Raw genomic sequence first — 23,279 nt, forward strand, 5'->3', positions numbered from 1 at the left:
CCTGAATAGTCACCAATGCCTTCTGTTTTGAGAAGAAAAAATTCTGTTTTGCATTAAGGTTTCCTTTAACCCATTAGCATCCACATATAGCAAACATAGCCACATATGGTTCCTGATCGTGGTACGGAACTTAGCTATTGACAGCTGAGTTTAGTGCCGGCGGGGATGCGTAACCATTTCCTGTGCAAGGGAACCATTGTAGTAAGCTATAGAACACATCAGGCGTAAGCAGCCAAAAGTGCAACATAAGGTTTTGCTATGGGCAATCCCAAAGTGGTTAAGGGTTATTAATGCAGAAATTCAGATCATTCATCATAATAATAATAATTTTTGTGCAACTGGTTTTCTGTTTCCAAACTGGCATATTTTTATCTAGACAGTATATAATGTTTGCAGTAATTGCCAATTTCACGTAGACTTTGCTGCTGCTGCTTCTTATCTCTGTGTTATTGATATTCTAGCAATAGAAGAGATCAAAGAAAAGCTGTCTACAGTGAAGCACAAGATATTGGTACTTTCGGGAAAGGGAGGAGTGGGAAAGAGCACATTTAGCGCTCACTTAGCACATAGTCTGGCTGAAGAAGAAGACAGACAGGTAAGTCTGGTATTACGCTTTTCACTTAAAGGACCACTATAGTGAAATTTGTGTTGTGAGACTCCATTGGAAAAATGTTACAGCAGGGTAGTAAAGCCTTTAACCTTTCTGGCGGTAAGCCCGAGCTGAGCTTGGGCTATGCCGCGCAGGAAGATAACTCAGCCCCTGGTGGAGCGATTTTGCCCATTTAAAGTGCTGTGCGCGCGGCTAGCACTTGGCTAGCCGCGCCCACAGCTTGATCTGCACGCAGCGGCGGAACAGGCCCCCCCGCCAGAGCCCTGCGCTGCCCGGACCAATTAGTTCCCGGCAGCGCTATGGCCTGGATCGGAGGCGTCTGACGTCCATGACGTCATTCCGATCGTCGCCATGGCTACAGGAGAAGCCAAACTGGGGAACGCGTTATGTACGCGTTCCCCTGTTTGCTATTGATGCTGGTGACGATCGCACTAGAGGGACACATGCGCCCTCTAGTGGTGTAGCTTTACATGAAACAAAAAAAAAAAATTTAAAAAATGGATTTCTGCCTATTTGGAAGAAAAAATAAACCGCCAGGAAGGTTAATATACTTTGGTTTATATGCAATTCACTTTATCTCCTGAGTTATCTCCTAGGTGATATTTTCACACCTTGCCATAAAATGCGTTTTAAAGGATCTATCCGGCAATCTAAAAAATACGTTTCTCTCGGCTCTCGTGATCGCACGCCTATTGCCGAGAGCGCTCTGAGTTTGCTCGGCTCAATTCTCTCTGAACTGCGCAGAGCAATGACGGGAGCGCAATCACGAGAGACGTGCCCGCACATGCCCAGAAGATCCCGACCCAGCTGCGGGTTGCGATCTTGCAGTGGGGAGAGCGGAGGCCTGGCTCAGAACGGAGTTGCGCCGTGGGACCTAATAGACTTCTAGGTGAGTGAAACGGTTAATTTTTAGATTGCCGGATGTATTCTTTAAACCACCAGCAAGAAAAAAAATCCTCAAAGTAATTTTGGTAGTACTTTTTCACTGACATTTGGGTACTCTTTCAAGTGTAAAATGCTTAAAAGTTATTTTAACCACTTAAGCCTAACTGGACGAAAATTTTCGTCCAGTTAGGCTGCGCGCACTCCCGCGGGACCCCCCCCCCCCCCCCCCCCCCCCGTGCGCGCCCCCCGCTGCAGGCCGCTAGCCCACCGATCAGTGAAAGGGATTATAAATCCCTTTCGCTGATCGAACCCCCCCGGAGAAAAGCCGACTGCGTCTCTTCAGACGCTGCAGCTTTTCTGAGCTCTGGTCTCCTTTCTTCTGCCTGGGAGCGAGATCGATCGCTCCCAGGACTTTTTGATTGTGGCCATCTTGTGGCCAAATAGCTAACTACACCAAAAACGCTTAACACTGAATAAAATACATTTACAAACATTTACAATTCCCTGTTCCTCCCACACCAAAAAATACCCACATACAAGTTTAAATAAAAAAAAAAATAAAAAAATTACAATAATAAAAAAAAAAAAAACATAAATAGTTACCGTACCTAAGGGTCTGAACTTTTTAAATATGCATGTCAAAGGAGTATATCAATATGATTTAATAAATTATGGGCTTCTAAATAGTGATGGACGCAAATTGAAAAAATGCACCTTTATTTCCAAATAAAATATTGTCGCCATACATTGTGATAGGGACATAATTTTAACGGTGTAATACCCGGGGCATATGGGCAAATACAATACGTGAGTTTTAATTATGGAGGCATGTATTATTTTAAAACTATAATGGCTGTAAACTGAGAAATAATGATTTTTACCCGTTTTTTTTTCTTATTCTTCCTGTTAAAATGCATTTACAGTAAAGTGGCTCTTAGCAAAATGTACCACCCACAGAAAGCCTAATTGGTGGCGGAAAAAACAAGATATAGATCAATTCATTGTGATGAGTAGTGATAAAGTTATTGGCAAATGAATGGGAGGTGAAAGTTGCTCGGATGTAAAAAAATTTCAACCCTGTGGGCTTAAGTGGTTAAACATATGAAAATCATCCTCTAAGAGATAACTGCAGCAGTCACGTGCTGTACCACGCACAGTTGGGCGGGAGAGGCTGCACATAGATTTATCCACTCTGGTCTTCCCTTACTGGTGTACCCTGGGATGATGGACCTTTTCACAGGGCGACACCATCAGTGTCTTCTCGGGATGCTGTTCTGCATGTACATTTCACAAATCGCACACAGCACGGTAATCTTATGTGTTGTGTCCTGTACTACACTTGTTACATGATTCATTTATGGTGTTCACCAAAATACAATTAGTTTGAGGGCTCGTTTCCACTGTTGCGGTGCGGAATCGCCTGGATTCCACTGCGGACGAAATCGCATGCGGATGGCTAAGAAGCAGGCGAATTTAACCATGTCACTGCCTGTGTAAATTTCCATAACATTACATGTGAAATCGCGGGGAAATCCGCATGACAAAGCGGCATGCAATTTCCCTATCAAAAGCATTGCGGGTGATTCGCCCGCATTCCAGCCGCACGCGAAATCTGACGGCTCTGCCGTGCAGATTTCCCCCGCACACCAAAACGCACCCGCACGACGCACAAGTGAAAACAATCCCATCCACTTGTATTGTCCGCATGCGGATTCGCTATAGTGGAAACGAGCCCTGATAGTTGTCCTTTAATTTGGACTGTTGCAGACATAACTCAAGAAAGAGAACACACTTCGCGCTGACCACAAATGTTGTGCACTGGATCGCCCCTCTGGAGATCAAAGATAAACTATAGCAATGCCAGAGGTAGGCGCTCACAGTGCCAGCAAAGTGTCTGGCTTTCGCCTGCCCAATTCTAAGGTGCGGATGGAAATTAATCTATATGTCTAGGCATAGTCATCAACAGCATGAATAAACAAACAAATGTTCCAGGTTGCGGGGACAATGCTCCCAAATTGCACACAGTTCCAATCCAGGAGTCAAGGATCTATACACATAGCATCACTCGCTCCACGATATTTTCAAGCATGTATGCTATCAGCAGCACAGTGAGTTCAAGTCCTTTAAGTGGCTATAAGTCTCCTCTCAGGAACAGATGAAAAGCCGTCACCACACCCCTGTGAGATACTTCATGGAAATTGTAAGTGCAACTGATTTTTAAAGGTTTTATTAAAGTAACAGTATTACGCTATGTGGAGTTTTTCTTATTGAGGTTTTAAGGCTGAGGAAGATTAAAGTACATTAAGGCCGTTTGGACTTGGACTAAGGTTTTCCGATGTGGTGAGGGACGACCCGGTGACTGTCCCAAGGCTTCCTATGACCTATGAGTAGGTCCTTATATCTGGTGAGTGTATCTCACAGGGGTGTGGTGACGGCTTTTCATCTGTTCCTGAGAGGAGACTTATAGCCACTTAAAGGACTTGAACTCACTGTGCTGCTGATAGCATACATGCTTGAAAATATCGTGGAGCGAGTGATCCTATGTGTATAGATCCTTGACTCCTGGATTGGAACTGTGTGCAATTTGGGAGCATTGTCCCCGCAACCTGGAACATTTGTTTGTTTATACATGCTGTTGATGACTATGCCTAGACATATAGATTAATTTCCATCCGCACCTTAGAATTGGGCAGGCGAAAGCCAGACACTTTGCTGGCACTGTGAGCGCCTACCTCTGGCATTGCTATTGCAGACATAACTCAGGCCAGATTATTTCAGTGCTAATGATCTTGACTATCAGTTCTCTACGCAGAGTGAATGCTTTTGTCGCCAGCACTTTGTCTATCAGTAAGATAAGTAAGGGTGCGTACACAAACTTGTGGCCATTCACTGACCAATTTAATCACCTCCATGTAGCATGAGGGCCAACAGATTTTGAATACTATGAGCAAATTGTGTAGGTAAACCTTTATACTTTATACTAAGTGGTAAAATTGGCCAACTATTGGCCATTCAAAATTGCATGTGTGTACCTAACTTAAAGTACAACGGAAACGAGAGGGATAGGGAGGCTGCCATATTTATTTCCTTTTAAGCAATACCAGTTGCCTGGTGTACTGCTGATCCTCTGCCTCTAATACCTTTACCCATAGACCCCGAACAAGCATGCAGCAGATCGGGTGTTTGTGACATTATTAGCTGCATGATTGTTTCTGGTGCTATTCAGACACTACTGCAGCCAAATAGATCAGCAGGGCTACCAGGCAACTGGTATTGTTTAAAGGGAAATATGGCAACCTCCATGTTCTTCAAACTTCAGTTGTCCTTTAAGGCTTTTCAAAGGTTAAGGCTGCATTTCCACTTGTGCGGTGCGAATCGCCTCGGTAAAAATTTGCATGCAGATGCGAATTTCGCATGCGGGTCTATGCGAATTTTCATGCGAATTCGCATGGATGACAATGTATGCGAATTTAACCATGGCAGTGCTGGTGTGCTTTTTCCATTGTTTCTATGCGAATTCGCATACCCAAACCTCATGCAAATTTCCTATTAAATACATTATATGCGATTCGCATAGCGGTATGCGAATTCTGATGGCTCTGCCATGCGAATTTTTTCTGCACAGAAAAACGCAAAGGAATCCTGACAAGTGGAAACAGTCCCATTCACTTGTATTGCTATGCGCATTTGCATGCGAAAAACGCATGCGAATTCGCGATAGTGGAAATGGGCCCTTAGCCTGGTCCAAATTTCCAATTTGAGCGGCCAATAACTGACCATTTTTTTTACCTCCATGTAGTATGTGGGTCAACAGATAATTAAAACTATGAGCAGATTGTGTAGGTCAACTCTCATACTACATGGAAGTGGTCAAATTGGTCTGTGAGGGGCCAATCATAATTGAAAGTGTGTACCAGGCTTTAGTGCTAATATAGTTATGACAACTGAGTACCTCCTGTGTTTCAGAGGGAGGTTTTTTTTACACCTGTAAAGCAGCTGTTAATTACCAAGTCCTAAATTAAAGAATATTACAGAATCCACATTCCAATGTCTTTTTTCTTGTTCCAGTTTATTGCTGAAGGTGAATATGTCTGAAATAAGCTTACATATCAGTTATTGTTGGAATGAATAGGAAAGTTTTTGATTTATTTCAGTGACATGGAAATTCTGGTCCGTTAATTGAACTATGAGTAGCACAGTATTGCCAGTGTGTCATTGTGGAGACACATAACCCTTTCTGTCAGGATTTACTGTGCAGCTGAAAGACATTTTTGAACCCAGACATGTAGACGTATTGGCCCAGTCTCAGCTGGTTCACACTTTACCATATAAGCTAGTTTTATTCTTGCGTCCTTCCGTCTGCTCACATCTAACTTGGTCTCTTTTTTTGTGTGTCTGGAAAGTTTTGAGGCCCCCGTCCAGGTTATGAGTTTAGCATTTTCCTAAGTCGTGAACAAAAGATTAGTGGGTGACATTGGGAGCATGTTTCAGACGGTATCCTGTTTCCTGACACTATGAAATGCTTCTCTGATATTTGTCTGTTTGTAAAACAATTCTGAAGTCAAATTCTGAGAATCTGAAGAATAGGACATAACATACATAGTGGCTAGTCTGCGTCACTATGGCGCACATTATCTTTCCACTTCTCTGGAAAGCCAAAATGGCTGCCAAATTGCAGTCATGTGGGATTACAATGAAGATAGCTAGCACTTCCTGTGATAAATACTCAGGAAATTTCAAGAACTATCATTATAAATAAGCTACGTGTTTCATGCGCTCTCAAAATAGTGTTTTCTCTAAGGCCCCATTTACACTTGCGGTTCGAGCCTGCAAGTGTCCGGGGGCCGGGTCCGGGGGCCGCAAAGAGACCGTACAGGTCTCTGTGGTGGCCACAAGTTGCCACCAGTTGCAGATCCGGAATATATCAGTTCCGGCTACAATAAAGTAGCCGGAACTAGATGCATTGCAGTGCCAGAAAGGCACCGCAAGCATGGGGGATACCGGCGTGTAGTCCGGTCCCCCCAAGTGGCATTGGACCGGTGCTGGGAGCATACGGTCCTATTGCCAGTGTGATGAGAAACATCCGTTTCTCATTGCACAGCATGGCCGCATGTTCGGGTCAGGATCCGGCCCGGGTCCGCAGCCGCACCGGGACAGACTGAAAGATAGAGCATGTTGGAAAAAAAGCCGGATCGTCCCGGAGCTGCGTTCCCGGATCGGCCCCGGACGGTCACACGAGTGTGAATGAATACATTGATTAACAATGTATCCATTCACTATCCGCTGTGTACGGAGCGTTCCAGGTCCGGGGAAGCCGGACCTGGAACGCTAATGTGAACCGGGCCTAAATGGCAACGTTTTCTTCATCCAGCGTATAGTTGTTTGTCAGGGCAGTTTCCTTATGTAAAAAGTCATACATTTCTCATATCTGTAAATAGTACTTGAGATGTAGGTATGTATGTGTGTGTGTGTGTGTGTGTGTGTGTGTGTGTGTGTGTGTGTGTATATATATATATATATATATATATATATATATATATATATATATATATATATATATATATATATATATATATATATATATATATATATATATATATATATATATATATATATATATTATACCACACAAGCCCGCTGCCTGGGTGTCACCCTGGACTCTGCCCTCTCCTTCACCTCCCACATCCAAACCGTAGTTAGGGCCTGCTATTTCCACCTACGCAACATCTCCAAGATCCGGCCTTTCCTGACCCCAGACACTGCCAAACTCCTTGTCCATGCCCTCATCATCTCCCGCCTGGACTACTGCAACTCACTCCTGTCCGGCCTCCCTTTAAAACCGCATAGCCTGCCTCTACAATCCATCATAAACGCAGCAGCCAGACTCATCTACTCCTCCCACCGCTCTGTCTCCACAACTCCCCTACGCAAATCCCTTCATTGGCTTCCAATTCACTTCAGAATTAGCTTCAAGGTCCCATGTTTGGCCTACAAATCCTTACAGTCCTGCCCAAGCTACATCTCTGACCTGGTCAGCAGATATACACCTGGCTGCCCACTTCGCTCCTCCAACAACCTCCTCTTAACCACCCCACGCATCTCGCACTCCCATGCACGACTGTAGGACTTCACTAGAGCTGCCCCCATCTTGTGGAACTCTCTCCCACTGCCCATCAGGCTCGCTCCCACCTTCAACACCTTCAAAAAAGCACTCAAAACTCACTTCTTCAAGGAGGCCTACATCAAATCAGCACTGCCCTAATCCTTTCTGCCAATAACTTCTTGCTGCACCCCCTCCTTTTGTGTCACCAACCCCTCCCTCTAGATTGTAAGCCTTTGGCAGGGCCCTCTCCCCTTGTGTCTCATACATGACTGTGTGCACTTTACCCAGAATTTGGAACTTGTTACCACTACCACTCCAGTTTATGATCTGGCATTGTACTACTGTCTGCATTGTGTTGTGTATCTTTTTTCTATTACCTGTAATGTCCTAATGCGTCATTTGGAGCACAAATGAATAGAAGACCCTGTCTTATTTTCGGGGGAAACACAGTGTGCGTTTTGTGACTTGGCCTAATATCAGTTTTATTCAAAAGAGAATTAGAAGAAGAAGCCGCAGCCCACTTCCTGCAAAGTACTGTTCTGTTCATTTATTTTAGGGCTGACTTATAATGAGGGGGAAACGCAGTCAGCACTGTACAGTGGAACCTTGGCTTGTAAGCATAATTCATTCTGGAAACATGTTTGTAATTCAAAGTACTCTTATATAAAAGCAAATTTCCCCATAAGGATTAACGGAAACCCAGTTTATTCGTTCCACAATAAAAAAACAGTTATAATAATAATGGCAGTATTTGTATAGCGCCTTTCTCCTGTCGGACTCAAAGCGCTTGCGAGGCAGCCACTAGAGCGCACTCAGTAGGCAGTAGCAGTGTTAGGGAGACTTGCCCAAGAAACTCCTTACTGAATAGGTACTGGCTTACTGAACAGGCAGAGCCGAGATTTGAACCCAGGTCTCCTGCGTCAGAGGCAGAGCCCTTAACCATTACACTATCCAGCCACTGTCGTTATAATAAAATATTATAGAAACAAAATGTAAACAAGATTTTCACCGCTCGCCCCAACCCTTTTTTTTTTTTTCTTTTCCTGTTGCTTTAACAAGGGACTCGTCCAATGACCGCTGCTTTTGAGGATTTCATGGAAATGTGACTTTGCACAGTCCCTACACTCAGATTAAGTACAATTAAGCACAATCCTGCAGTGCCAAAGGGAGAAGAACCGTTGGCTCAGTTGTGATGACATGACGCACATATATGTATTTTGCTTGTATATCAAGATATTGCTTGTACATCAAGTCAAAATTTCACAACATTTTTTGCTTGTGTTGCAAAGTGCTCTTAAACCAAGCTACTCTCAATCCAAGATTTTACTGTACTTTCTTCTTTGTCGGGAGCTGAGCCCACTTAAAGAGACTCTGTAACAAAAATGTCTTCCTTTTTTCTACCATCCTACAAGTTCCTAAACCTATTCTAATGTGCTCTGGCTTACTGCAGCACTTCCTACTATCACCCTCTCTGTAATAAATCAATGTATCTTTCCCCTGTCTGACTTGTCGCCCTGTGTCTGGAAGGCTGCCAACTCTTCCGTGCTGATCTGTTATGCACACCTCTCTCCAGGCCCCTCTATGCACACTCCAGTGTGTGTGTTATTTACATAAGCCAGCAGCGTTTTTGCTCTCTTATCAGTGAAAGAGAGCTGGATAAAAATCCTCCTCTGTTAGGCTGTGAAAGGAGCTGGTTGACACATACTGAGGAATTACAGGCACAGGCAGAGCTGTCTGCAGGAAGCCTGTCACTCTTCAGTGCATGAGGGCTGCAGAGGACAGAAGGTAAACACACAAATGATCTCTTGAGATTCAAAAGGAAGGCTGTATACAGCCTGCTTGTGTATGAATGTATTTTCTATGTGTGGACATACTGTACATCAACCTACTTCCTGTTTTGGTGGCCATTTTGTTTGTTTATAAACAAACTTTTTAAGGTCCTGTACACACTGCTGCGCTTGCTTTGCGCTTTTCAAATTGCATGCGCTTTTTTATTTGCAAGGTCTTTTGAAAAATAATGAAAATCGTGGCATCATCATCAGTACACACTGGTGCGATGCGCTTTTCTCATGAAGGCTTGCGATTTAAAAATCGCATGCGATTTTAAAAGCGCAGCAGTGTGTACAGGCCCTAAAACTGTTTTTGACTACTTTTAATGCGGTGGGGAGCGGCGAAATTGTGACAGAGGGTAATAGGAGATGTCCCCTAATGCACTGGTATGTTTACTTTTGTGCGATTTTTAACAATACAGATTCTCTTTAAAGAGAGTCCAAAGCCTTTTTTTAAATCTTTTTATTGCACAGTTAGCTTCAGCATTAAGATCCAAGCTAATTTGTCGCACCAGAATTGTTCTTTATTAAGGGTATTTATCCCCTTGAAATCCTGGGGAAAAATTCTGTGATTGTAGAATTTTGCTTCCTGGTAGAGGCAGAGCTGTGCGCAGTAGCTCTGCCTCTTCTCCAGTTAATCTCCGCTGATCTCCGCCTCTCCCTGCCCCTCTCAGTCTACTCACTCCGGGAGAGGCTGAGATCAGCGGAGACTGACTGGATTAGAGGCAGAGCTACTGCACACAGCTCTGCCTCTCCTGGGCAGCAAAACCTGGGACTTTAAAAGTTGTGGAATTTTGCCCTCGGATTTCAGGGGTGAAGATACCTCATTCTGCCACAGGGATCTGCGAATCAGTTTGGATCTTAATGCTGAAGCTAACTGCACAATAAAAAGAGATTAAAATAAGGCTTCAGACTCTCTTTAAAGAATAACTAAAGTGAGAAGAATATGGAGGCTGCCATATTTATTTCCTGTTAAACAATACCAGTTGCCTGGCAGACCAATTGATAGTCAGCCCAGCCCCTCTATTTATAGAGGAGGTGTTTTTATGTCCATAGCTCTTTGGGCTTCTGCACTCATATTTTCTCTGGAGTGCGACCGGTAGATTGAAGATTTCAAGAATCTGAGTGAGGAAAGGTCTTCCTCATCCGCTTTCCCATAGCTCCCAAGGGTCCCTGTTATGGAGGGACTGGCCCTCTTTGGGAACCCTGTCCCTCTGTCCCTCTTTCCTCCTCATTTGTCCATCTTTCTATGTAAATGTTGGCATTTCTCTACTGAAAAATGTCTTTGAGTGACTCTAAACTTTATTCCCATCCTTTAAATTGATATATTTCTCATTTTCAAAAGTTAATATGAAGGAAAATGAACCAGGATAGAAAGCACCAGAAAGCACCAGTGTCGTTTGAGTTATAAAACCACACATTTTTCTTATGAAATCTTCATGGTATGCGTGACTAGAGGTGTGTTGGGATTGTGATCAGGGGTTTGGCAGGGGCATGGCTTATGTGTCCCCCTTTCTCATCTCAAAATGTTGGGAGGTATGGCTTTTATACTGTGGTTGCTGGCTTTGCAACCCACCTTTGTGAGTACCTATCCACATTTTGTTTCATTTTGTCTGGTTTCCCTGACATACTACACTATAAGGGGTGTCTGGTGTCCATGGCTCCCCTTTTTGTTTCCTTTGGAAGGTATTCAGATCCCTTTGGTTACCACACCCCTTTGAATCTTTTGTACTGATTCTCTAGTAAAAAAAACAAACATCAAAATAACAAAAAACAATGCATTTAACATGCATGCAGTACACTCCTATAACGTCTGTGAACTAGTGTATGCTGCAGTACACATAAGGCAGCTTGCAGAAGCAGACGTTTGTGCGTGCATGCAGTACACTCCTATAACTTCTGTGAACTAGTGTATGCTGCAGCACACATAAGGCAGCTTTCAGAAGCAGACGTTTGTGTGTGCATGCAGTACACTCCTATAACGTCTGTGAACTAGTGTATGCTGCAGCACACATAAGGCAGCTTGCCGAAGCAGATGTTTGTGTGTGCATGCAGTACATTCCTATAACGTCTGTGAACTAGTGTATGCTGCAGTACACATAAGGCAGCTTGCAGAAGCAGACGTTTGTGCGTGCATGCAGTACACTCCTATAACTTCTGTGAACTAGTGTATGCTGCAGCACACATAAGGCAGCTTTCAGAAGCAGACGTTTGTGCGTGCATGCAGTACACTCCTATAACGTCTGTGAACTAGTGTATGCTGCAGCACACATAAGGCAGCTTGCCGAAGCAGATGTTTGTGTGTGCATGCAGTACATTCCTATAACGTCTGTGAACTAGTGTATGCTGCAGTACACATAAGGCAGCTTGCAGAAGCAGACGTTTGTGCGTGCATGCAGTACACTCCTATAACTTCTGTGAACTAGTGTATGCTGCAGTACACTTAAGACAGCTTGCCGTAGCAGACGTTTGTGCGTGCATGCAGTACACTCCTATAACGTCTGTGAACTAGTGTATGCTGCAGTACACATAAGGCAGCTTGCAGAAGCAGATGTTTGTGGAGCCAGGGCCACCTTCAGAAATTTCAGGGCCCCATACTGGGAAAACCTACCGGGCCCCCCTCATGCCAGATCACAATCTGCAGAAAAGCGCTCTTTAAATGCCTGAACACACGGGCGCTCTTGTGCCCGCCTTATTATCTTTCATCTGTAAGGTCTGGGGAACACTAGAGCGATTTTTTTTTTTTTTTTGTTTTAACAATTTTGGAGTTTTGATAATCGCCGGCGCTTGTAAAACAGCTTTACTAATGCCAAGCTATGGTGTTGAGCCCACTCGAGTGATTGCGATTTTGGAAATCGTAATCGCAGGACATGCAGCATTTTGTGAGTGTTTGTACTCATATACATAGTATATGACTTAGCTTAATCGCCCGAAAATGCAGCTGCAATCATCTACAAAGTGCTTACACAAGCGCTAACGATTCGCAATCTCTAGTGTGTCCCAGGACTTATATTGACGTATGTGTGTGTGTGTATATGCATATATATATGCATATAGATAGATAGATAGATAGATAGATAGATAGATAGATAGATAGATATAGATATAGAGATATGTAGAGATATGTTTTTCTTTTGTTTTTCTTCAGCCATTCAGAGGTGTATTTGCTGGTGTGTTTTGGGTCATTGTCCTGCTGCAGCACCCAAGATCGCCTCAGCTTGAGTTGACTAACAGATGGCCGGACATTCTCCTTCAGGATTTTTTGGTAGACAGTAGAATTCATGGTTCCATCTATCACAGCAAGCCTTCCAGGTCCTGAAGCAGCAAAACAACCCCAGACCATCACACTACCACCACCATATTTTACTGTTGATATGATGTTCTTTTGCTGAAATGCTGTGTTACTTCTACGCCAGATGTAACGGGACACGCACCTTCCAAAAAGTTCAACTTTTGTCTTGTCAGTCCACAAGGTATTTTCCCAAAAGTCTTGGCAATCATTGAGATGTTTTTTAGCAAAATTGAGACGAGCCTTAATGTTCTTTTTGCTTAAAAGTGGTTTGCGCCTTGGATATTTGCCATGCAGGTCGTTTTTGCCCAGTCTCTTTCTTATGGTGGAGTCGTGAACACTGACCTTAATTGAGGCAAGTGAGGCCTGCAGTTCTTTAGATGTTGTCCTGGAGTCTTTTGTGGCCTCTCGGATGAGTTTTCTCTGCGCTCTTGGGGTAATTTTAGTCGGCCGGCCACTCCTGGGAAGGTTCATCACTGTTCCATATTTTTGCCATTTGTGGATAATGGCTCTCACTGTGGTTCGCTGGAGTCCCAAAGCTTTAGAAATGGCTTTATAACCTTTACCAGACTGATAGATCTGAATTACAGTACTTTTGTTCTCATTTGTTCCTGAATTTCTTTTGATCTTGGCATGATGTCTAGCTTTTGAGGTGCTTTTGGTTTACTTCTCTGTGTCAGATAGCTCCTATTTAAGCAATTTCTTGATTGAAACAGGTGTGGCAGTAATCAGGCCTGGGGGTGACTACAGAAATTTAACTCAGGTGTGATAAACCACAATTAAGTTATTTTTTTAACAAGGGGGGCAATCACTTTTTCACACAGGGCCATGTAGATTTGGAGTTTTTTTTTCTCACTAAATAATAAAAACCATCATTTAAAACTGCATTTTGTGTTCAATTATGTTATCTTTGACTAATAGTTAATGTTTTTTGATGAGCAGAAACATTTAAGTGTGACAAACATGCAAAAGAATAAGAAATCAGGAAGGGGGCAAATAGTTTTTCACACCACTGTATATATAATTACATTTTTTTTTTTTTTTTTACGATAAAAAATGTCAGTTAAATATATCATATAGGAGACACACACAGTGATCTTTGAGAAGTGTAATTAAGGTTATTGGATTTACAGAAAGTGTGCAATAATTGTTTAACTACTTTGGCCTCCTGGACGTACTAGCTACGCCCAGGAGGCCATGTGCGCGTCCGCGCGCTCCCGGCCGCGGATCGTTAGCCCACGAATCAGTGAATCGGGCTATGGTGCCCGATCACTGATTCCTCTCCCCCGCAGAAAAAGTGACAGCTTCTCTCAGAAGCTTCGCTTTTTCTTGCTGTTGCGTCCCCCATGCGTCCCTCTAAGCGTATGTTCCGCTTAGAGTGATGTCATGTAAACAAACTCATGGCCGCCATCTTGTGGCCAAAAAGTAAAACTACAACTAAAAGTAAAGAAAATGAAACTCAACACACATTTACATTATAAAAGTACTGTTTACATCCCACCCTCCCAAAAAATACTCAAATAAAATGTTTAATATATAAAAAAAAAAAATTACAATAATAAAAAAAAAAACCTGTAAATATTTACCTAAGGGTCTAAACTTTTTAAATATTGTAAAGATGAAATATCTCTATATTTTTTTTTTTTATTTTAAACTTGTGAATCGTGATGGATGCAAAACAGAAAAAATGCACCTTTATTTCCAAATAAAATATTGTTGCCATACATTGTTATAGGGACTTAATTTTAACGGTGTAATAACTGGGACATATGGGCAAATACAATACGTGAGTTTTAATTATGGAGGCATGTATTATTTTTAAACTATAATGGCTGAAAAGTGAGAAAAAATGATTTTTTCTTCCTGTTAAAATGCATTTACAGTAAAGTGGCTCTTAGCAAAATGTACCCCCCAAAGAAAGCCTAATTGGTGGTGGAAAAAACAAGATATAGATCAGTTCATTGTGATAAAGTTATAGGCTAATGAATGGGAGGTGAACATTGCTCGGATGCACAAAGTGAAAACGACTGAAGGCTGAAGTGGTTAAACAAAATTAGGCAGGTGCATAAATTTGGGCACCACAAAAAAAATTGAAATCAATATTTAGTGGATCCTCCTTTTGCAGAATTTACAGCCTCTAAACGCTTCCTGTAGGTTCCAATTCTGATGAAGGTAACTCACACCACAGATTTTCAATTATATTCAGGTCTGGGGACTGAGATGGCCATTCCAGAACGTTGTACTTGTTCCTCTGCATGAATGCCTTTGTGGATTTTGAGCAGTGTTTAAGGTCGCTGTCTTGTTGAAAGATCCAGCCCCGGTGTAGCTTAAGCTTTGTCACTGATTCCTGGATATTGGTCTCCAGAATCTGCTGATACGGAGTGGAATCCATGCGTCCCTCAACTTTGACAAGATTCCCAGTCCCTGCACTAGCCTCACAGCATGATGGAACCACCACCATATTTTACTGTAGGGAGCAGGTGTTTTTCTTGGAATGCTGTGAAGTTTTTCCTCCATGCATAATGCCCCTTTTTATGCCCAAATAACTCCGTTAGTTTCATCAGTCCACAGCACCTTATTCCAAAATGAAGCTGGCTTGTCCAAATGGGCTTTAGCATACCTCAAGCGGTTCAGTTTGTGCTGTGGGCGGAGAAAAGGATTTCTCTATATCACTCTCGCATACAGCATCTCCTTGTGTAAAAAGCGCTGAATGGTTGAACTATGCACTGTGACTCCATCTGCAGCAAGATGATGTTGTAAGTCATTGGTGCTGGTCTGTGGGTTGACTCTGACTGTTCTCAACATTCGTCACTTCTGTCTATCCGAGATATTTTCTTGGTCTGCCACTTCGAGCCTTAACTTGAACTGAGCCTGTGGTCTTCCATTTCCTCAATATGGTCCTAACTGTGGAAACAGACAGCTGAAATCTTTGAGACAGCTTTCTGTATCCTTCCCCTAAACCGTGATGGTGAACAGTCTTTGTCTTCAGGTCATTTGAGAGTTGTTTTGAGACCCCCATGTTGGTACTCTTCAAAGAAAATTAAAAGAGGGAAACTTACAATTGACCCCCTTAAATACTGTTTCTCATAATTTGATTCACCTGTGTGTGTAGGGTATGTAGGTCAGGGGTCACTGAGCTTACCAAGGCAATTTGAGTTCCAATAATTAGTTCTAAATATTTTGGAATCAATAAAATGACAACAGTGCCCAAATTTATGCACCTGCCTAATTTTATTTAAACCATTATTGCACACTTTCTGTAAATCAAATAAACTTTATTTCACTTCTCAAATATGAGTGTGTGTGTCTCCTATATTATATATTTAACTGACATTTTTTATCGTAACAACCAACGATTTATACAGGAAAATCATGACCATTAACAAGGTTGCCCAAACTTTTGCATCCCACTGTACACACGCGCGCGCTAACTTTCATGTACTTCACATGCTCTGTGATGTGCATGGACATATGAAGCTTTCATATAAACAAGCATTTCTATCCTCTGCATTACCATACGACAGGATGCATTTTTACAGATGACATGCTAATCTCGTGTTTCTGGGCTGAGGAGCTGGGACAGTGCCAAAACACCTGAGGAACAATCACTGGCGTAACAATAGGGGAAGCAGGGGGGGGGGGGGAGGGGGGTTTATCGGGACACGCTCATGGCCTTTTTGAAGGGGCAGGAGGGGTCGCAGGATGAGGGGAGAGCTTTGCACATCAGCTTTGCACATCTCCCTCACCTCGGGCTCTCCTCTTTGGGTTTTCCCCTCTGCGCTCCCCCTCCTGCATCTATCTGTCAGCAGCGGTGGCGGCAGCAGCTATGATTACCTCCATTCACCACGGAGGTTGCCGATCTGCAAGGACTTCACATTACTTCCTGTTAAAACATGAAGTAATATGAAGCCCTTGCAGATCGGAGACCTCCGGTGGTGAATGGAGGTAATTATAGCTGCTGCTGCCGCTGCTGACACTTAGATATATGCAGGAGGGGAGCGCAGAGGGGAGAGCCTGAGGTGAGGGGGGGGGCTGTCCCCCCTCCCCGCTGACGTGCAAAGCTCTCCCCTCATGCTGCGACCCCTCCTGCCCCCCCCCAAAAAAACGTCCATGACCGGGCCCCAGGTTGGGGGCCCTCTCAAATTCTTGCAGAGGGGCCCGGGGACTTCTAGTTACGCTCCTGGGAACAAAGCATTCACATGGGCATAAGTGTGCATGAGCTCTCAGATCCAAAACAAACACAACCATCTGTACATACTGTCTAGGCTAGAGCACACTAAATACAAAGACATACTACATGCATACCTCACACACAGGCAGTATTCCTCACTGTCTCTCTGTCCTGACAATTCTTTGTAGCATAACCCTGGTTTACTGTAAACAGATAGCAAGGAGATCAGTTGCAGCTTTCTCTGCTCTGGTTAGCTTGGTCTCCATTATCAATACATACACAATAGTAGAATCCCATGTACAAATGTTACAGATTGCCCAGCAAGGTTGTGGTTAACCAGAACTCTTAGGAGTGTATAAGGGGCTGAAAGAGACCAAAAAAAACTCCATACAAAGATATTCAAGTTTCCTGACAATAAACTGCCTGTCCAGTATAAAAAACAGGACAAACAGAAGTGGCAAATCAGCTTCGTCTCATACTAGAGTTTTACATCACCAGCCAATACTACTCTGCAGCATCAGTTCTATTCTATTCTATCTAATGTTTATCAGTCTAGATAGAGTTTGGCAGCATCTTTGTGTAAATATGGGATTTCTGGCAGTTTTTTTTTTTTTAAATAAAATTTGGACCTTATTATAATTTTACAAATTGAAGACTCCTTTCGGAATGTACTGCAGAAAATGTATTTTCATTGTGTGTGTATATGTGGAAAATTCTCTTCAGTTAGACGCTCACCACACAATGTAAACCACCTCCCTTCCAAGCAGCAGCTATTGTTTCTCTTGTGTTATTGCCGAGAGCACATGAGAAGTCTTGGACGTGGGAATGAAGAAAGCAGTCTGGAAAAAAGTAACCTTAGTGAAGCTAAACTCAGAACTTCCTCTCTACTCTAAAAGATTAGCCTCAGCATGATGACCTTTGTGGGGGAAAATAATCTTCATTACATTTATGGAAATCCAAAAAAAGTTTCACTTTTGCCAAAGGCACTTAAAGGGACCCTTTAGCAGTAAAAAAAAAAAAAAAAAAATTAAACTGGTACTTACCTGGGGCTTTCTCCAGCCCATCGTAGGCTGCGAGGTCCTCCGGAGTCCTCCCGGCTCCTCTCAAGGTCCCGCTGGCGGCTCTGTTACCGGCAACTTTTGGGCTGAAGGTTGGCACGTCGTCGCACTGGCTGGCGTGACAGTCCTTGGCATGCACGATTTTCTATCTCTCAACCACGCAAGCGCCCATGGAGGCACACCTGAGCACGGCTGCAGCATTGTTGCTGTTTTCTGCTGTGCAGTAACATGACCGCATATCAAGCGCTGAGATACTTGTTATAAACTTTGCCATTCAGCTGCATTTAAATTACAATGGCGCTAATGGGCTCAACAAGTGCGCAGTTCAGCCGTCTGCCTGAAAAAGGTGTAGATGGAATTGTGAACTGGCACTTCAGGGTAATGATGGTTGGCGATCCAACCATTAAGCGTATTTTGGTGAATCCAACTGGTAAAAAGTAAAACCTTTTGAGCAGTATGATTTCAAGCCCACCCACCACGTCACGGTAGACTCTTTTCGGACAGGTCTTACTATACACTACGCTAGCCTACTCTAATTGGTGCTAGTCACCCTAATAATAATAATAGTCACCCTACGCTACTGTTGGATTCATGTTTGCGGTATGTGTGCCCTACTCAAACCCTGCATCTCCTGCTCTGAGTGGTGCCGACCACCAATGTGCCCTGTTCTAAAGTTGTGTGTTTGCAAGCACGGGGATAGGCCTAATCTAATCATAATCTCATATATGTGGTTAGCCCTACGCTACAGTCAGTCTATGGGGTGGGGTGTTTAAAGTGCTTATACACCTATGGATTTTATGTTGCCTGTTGGGATCGGGACCCGATCCCCTTGGGCGACATCGCTGTACAGACGCATGTCAGCTATGTAGCTGACAACGTGTTCTGTTTCTATGTGTGGGGGGTGGGTGGAGGGAGGATGGAGCATCGCATGCGTGATGCCACGCGGTGGGTGGGGGAGCGGCACAAATAATGCAATTGGCTGTCACAGGGGTGAGTTGATCCAACTGGCGGATCGCTTGGGGGTCTGCGGGTGCTGTTCACACGCCTGACTATTGACTCATGCAGTCGCTGGCTGTCTTAGTAAAGCGGGTACTTATCATTGAAGGTGACATTCATTGCAGGGGATGACAATCACTGCAGGAGATTAGTTGAAGGAGGCGTACACTGCAGGGGATGATAGTCACTGCAGAGGATGACAAACACGAGAAGACAGGACCTGCAGGGGTTATCAGCTGGAGGAGATGGTAGGAGCTGGAGATGGTGATTGCAGGAGTTGCAGATGGTGATCAGAGCTGCTTGAAATGAACCACAATGGATGGGAAGGAGGAGGAGCTAGGAGCTGCATGAGAGGGCTGGAGCTGCTGTAGATGATACAAGCTGGAACACGTGAGAGGATGCAGGAGGTAACAGTCACTGCAGATATTTACAGTCAGTAGAGAATATGGCAGGAGCCAGGGCTGGCCTTAGGTTTCACAATGCCCTGAGCGAAGGTAGACTTTGGCTGCCTCCACCCCTCCCTTGCCCCTAAAGATCGCAACGCCAATACCAAGAACATCTATAGCCGCGATTTTTCTAACGGCTGGCCCCAGCACCTGATATTTTATTTCTTTTAATAGCCTGCTATTAACATGAGTGCCTACGGTACAAAACTCAATTTACCTTCTACTTTTGGCAGAATTCGCCCAGACTATGGAGCAACTAAGCATCCGCTCCGATGTGAAACAGCTGCTGTTTGCTCCTTCTAGCCGAACTCGGGTGCCTTTTTTGCCTCTCTTGTAGCGCCTATCCTGACAATCTTTAGCACCCAACTAGAACTGTCGATGTTCTGAAGCAGGATAACCTGATTCTGCATTTACAGTGTAATATTAGGGAAAAAAACAATTAAACATTCCTAACCTGCAGTGTGAAGTATGTGCTGCCAGGTTAACTGTTTCAGAGTCACTTCCACCTATACTGTCTCTTTTATACAAAGACCCAGTTTACAGTGAACTTTCTTTTGCCTGTGAAGTAGTTTACACTAGGTGGGAAGGTGGGGTCCCCTTCCTGAAGAAGAATTGGCAATAACATTCTAGGAAGTTCAAGGGAACGTTGCCAGAGTTATAGAGAAAAATGACGAGGATATCCTAAAGCTGCTTGCATCTAGCTTGGAAATGTAGAGCTAGAACATAAACAGAAACAAACTTGTCTTCTCACGTGTAAATCACCATTAGAATAACAGTCTTGCTGCCAAAGTGCACTTATAACGTATTGCTTTAAGTATTGGAACAGCAATAAAGTACAAGAAAACTGCTAAATCACTGGCAGCATTATTATCGAAATATGCAGTGTTTTCACGAGGCTGACCGAAAACTCAGGACCACAGTTTCTGTGATTTAGAGGCTGCTTCTCACTGGTGCCGATTTTATGAAATTAGGAGAAAAGACGAGAGCTGTTGCCCTTGAAATTTGCTAGCTTTCATCTTTCAAATGAACACTAAAACTAATTCTTTTTGGGGCATCATCTGAGTTTTACTGTATGCATATGCGTATTTTTTCCTCTCTGTTGGTAAGTTATATGATTTATATTTTATTGACCTGTAAGACATGTTGGAAATAACTCTATTACTGACATTAACATGAGAAAATCTAAACTTCTAAAAAATATTATGTGAGTTTCTCAACAGAAGTTTGTCTTTTCCTTAGGCATACTGTCAGGGCTTTGTTGATCTTGGCACCGATGACTGGTGCGTGGAGTCTAAGTGATCATGGGTCTTCACCAGAGCACCCTGCAAGGAATAATGGGCTGTCACCCCTATTGGACAATGTACTACTTTGCTGCCTAGTGCCCACCAGGTCACAACACCTAAGACTGCCCCAGAGGCGATGAGAAGAACAGGAGGGGTGAACACAGCAGTGAGGGGAGAAAGATGACAGGGCTGATGGGACTGGTGGGACAGAATAAACTGACTGGCATGACTGGACCGGTATGACAGGATAGACTGACTGGACTGGTGTGACAGGACAGACTGATATGACAGGACAGACTGGCTAACTAATATGACAGGACAGACTGGCAGAACTGATATGACAGGACAAACTGGCTAGACTGATATGAGAGGATGAATTGGCGAGACTGACATGACAGGACAGTCTGGCGGGACTGATAGTCACAGAAGAATGGCATGCATACACACTGCGGCTGCACAAATACTTTAAAGAGGAGCTGTTAGCCATACTATCTCCGAAAAAACAAAAACCACATACAGTGCTGCCCATAATTATTCATACCCCTAGAAAATGTAACTTAAAGTTACTTTTATTCTACCAGCCGGTCATTTTTTGCCAGGAAATGACATGTCTCCCAAAAGATAATGAGACAATGTACCAGAGGCATTATTGTGGGGAAAACAAATTCTCTGCTTTTATTTACATTTGAGCAAAAAGTGTCCAGTCCAAAATCAATAGAAAAACCTTTATTGGCGATTACTGCTATCAAACGCTTCCTATAATTGCAGACTAGCTTTTTGCATGTCTCCACAGGTATTTTTGCCCATTCATCTTTAGCAATAAGCTCCAAATCCATCACCCTGATCTTTAGCTCCCTCCACAGATTCTCAATTGGATTCAAGTCAAAACTCTGGCTGGGCCACTCCTAAACGTTAATGCTGTTGTCTGCTAACCATTTCTTCACCACTTTTGCTGTGTACTTTGGGTCATTGTCATGCTGAAATGTCCACTGGTGCCCAAGGCCAAGCTTCTCTGCACGAGCACGCTGAATCCAGTGCTGGAGATTTGGGCGCAGCAGCGCAGGAGATTTGGGCGCAGCCGGCGCCACCATAGGCCATAATAGGAACTACGGCTATAGCAGCCACAGGGAGTAACTTCAGCGCCGTCAGAAGACTGTGCTGAAGTTGCTTTTAACCTGCCTGGCGTTCTATTAAGATCGCCAGGCAGGCTGCGGGAGGGTTTTTTTTTAATAAAAAAAAAACTATTTCATGCAGCCAACTGAAAGTTGGCTGCATGAAAGCCCACTAGAGGGCGCTCCGGAGGCGATCTTCCGATCGCCTCCGGCGCCCAGAATAAACAAGGAAGGCCGCAATGAGCGGCCTTCCTTGTTTTGCTTATATCGTCGCCATAGCGACGAGCGGAGTGACGTCATCGACGTCAGCCGACGTCGTGACGTCAGCCGCCTCCGATCCAGCCCTTAGCGCTGGCCGGAACTTTTTGTTCCGGCTGCGCAGGGCTCAGGCGGCTAGGGGGGCCCTCTTTCGCCGCTGCTCGCGGCGAATCGCCGCAGAGCGGCGGCGATCAGGCAGCACACGCGGCTGGCAAAGTGCCGGCTGCGTGTGCTGCTTTTTATTTCAGCCAAATCGGCCCAGCAGGGCCTGAACGGCAGCCTCCGGCGGTACTGGACGAGCTGTGCTCGTCCAGACCGCCCAGCAGGTTAAAACAATAATTCGGCTTCCAGCAATTGCAATTTTTTTCATGGTGCTGTTTACTGTGATTAGGTTCCCTGGTCCATTGGCTGAAAAACACCCCCAAAGCATTAGGTTCCCACCACGTTTGACAGTGTGAATGGTGTTCTTTGGGTTGACTGCTTCTCCTTTTTTATACCAAATGAAGGAAACCTCATTGTGACCAAACAATTCAATTTTTGTTTCATCTGACCAGAAGTCTTCTTCTTTGTCCAGATGAACATTTGCAAAGGTCAAGCAAGCTTTTGTGTGCCTTATCTGGTGAAGTGGCGTCCTCCTTCTCTGTAACCGTGGAACTCAGCAGTGTGCAGTGTCTGTTGGATTGTCTGCCTTGAGACATTGCCATCAGTAGAGCCCAGATTCACCTGGATGGCCTTGGTGGTGATCCTTGGATTCTTTTTCATCTTTCTCACTATCCTCCTGGACAGCACAGGTGTCACTTTTGGCTTCCGAACACCACTTCCTCTGAGATTTTCCACAGTGCTGAACATCTTGTAATTTTTTAATAATACTTTGCACTGTTGCCACTGGAACTTGAAAACATTTAGAAATGGCCTTGTAGCCCTTTCCTGACTAGTGAGCAGCCACAATGCGCAGCCGCAGGTCCTCACTGAGCTCCTTTTTCTTAGCCATGACTGTCCACAAACCAACTGCAGACAGCTGCTGGGTTTCACCTGTTCAGTTGATTAAAACAACTCTTCCCAATTAATCAGGGTAATTGGGATGCTTTAGAACAGCTTGAACTATTTGGAATGGTATAGAACTTTGGATTTTCCCAAAGACTTTGACAGTTTGTGAAGGGTATGAATAATTTTGCACTTGACACTTTTTTTTCTCAAATGTAAATAAAAGCTGAGAAATGTTTTTTTTCCCTCAATAAT

The 23,279-nt window shown here is 43.9% G+C and overlaps 1 protein-coding gene across 1 annotated transcript in view; it reads left to right on the forward strand.

Annotated features, from left to right (window-relative positions):
- The window catches only part of NUBP1 (NUBP iron-sulfur cluster assembly factor 1, cytosolic), an 89,040-nt gene that overhangs the window by 5,729 nt on the left and 60,032 nt on the right, over window positions 1-23,279 (forward strand). Inside the window, exon 3 of the mRNA XM_068244682.1 lies at window positions 462-595. Coding sequence (XP_068100783.1) covers window positions 462-595 — 134 coding nt within the window. The remainder of the gene's footprint in view (window positions 1-461; window positions 596-23,279) is intronic.

The sequence above is a fragment of the Hyperolius riggenbachi genome, chromosome 7 (assembly GCF_040937935.1).
Source record: "Hyperolius riggenbachi isolate aHypRig1 chromosome 7, aHypRig1.pri, whole genome shotgun sequence".
NCBI classification, from domain to species: Eukaryota; Metazoa; Chordata; class Amphibia; order Anura; family Hyperoliidae; genus Hyperolius; species Hyperolius riggenbachi.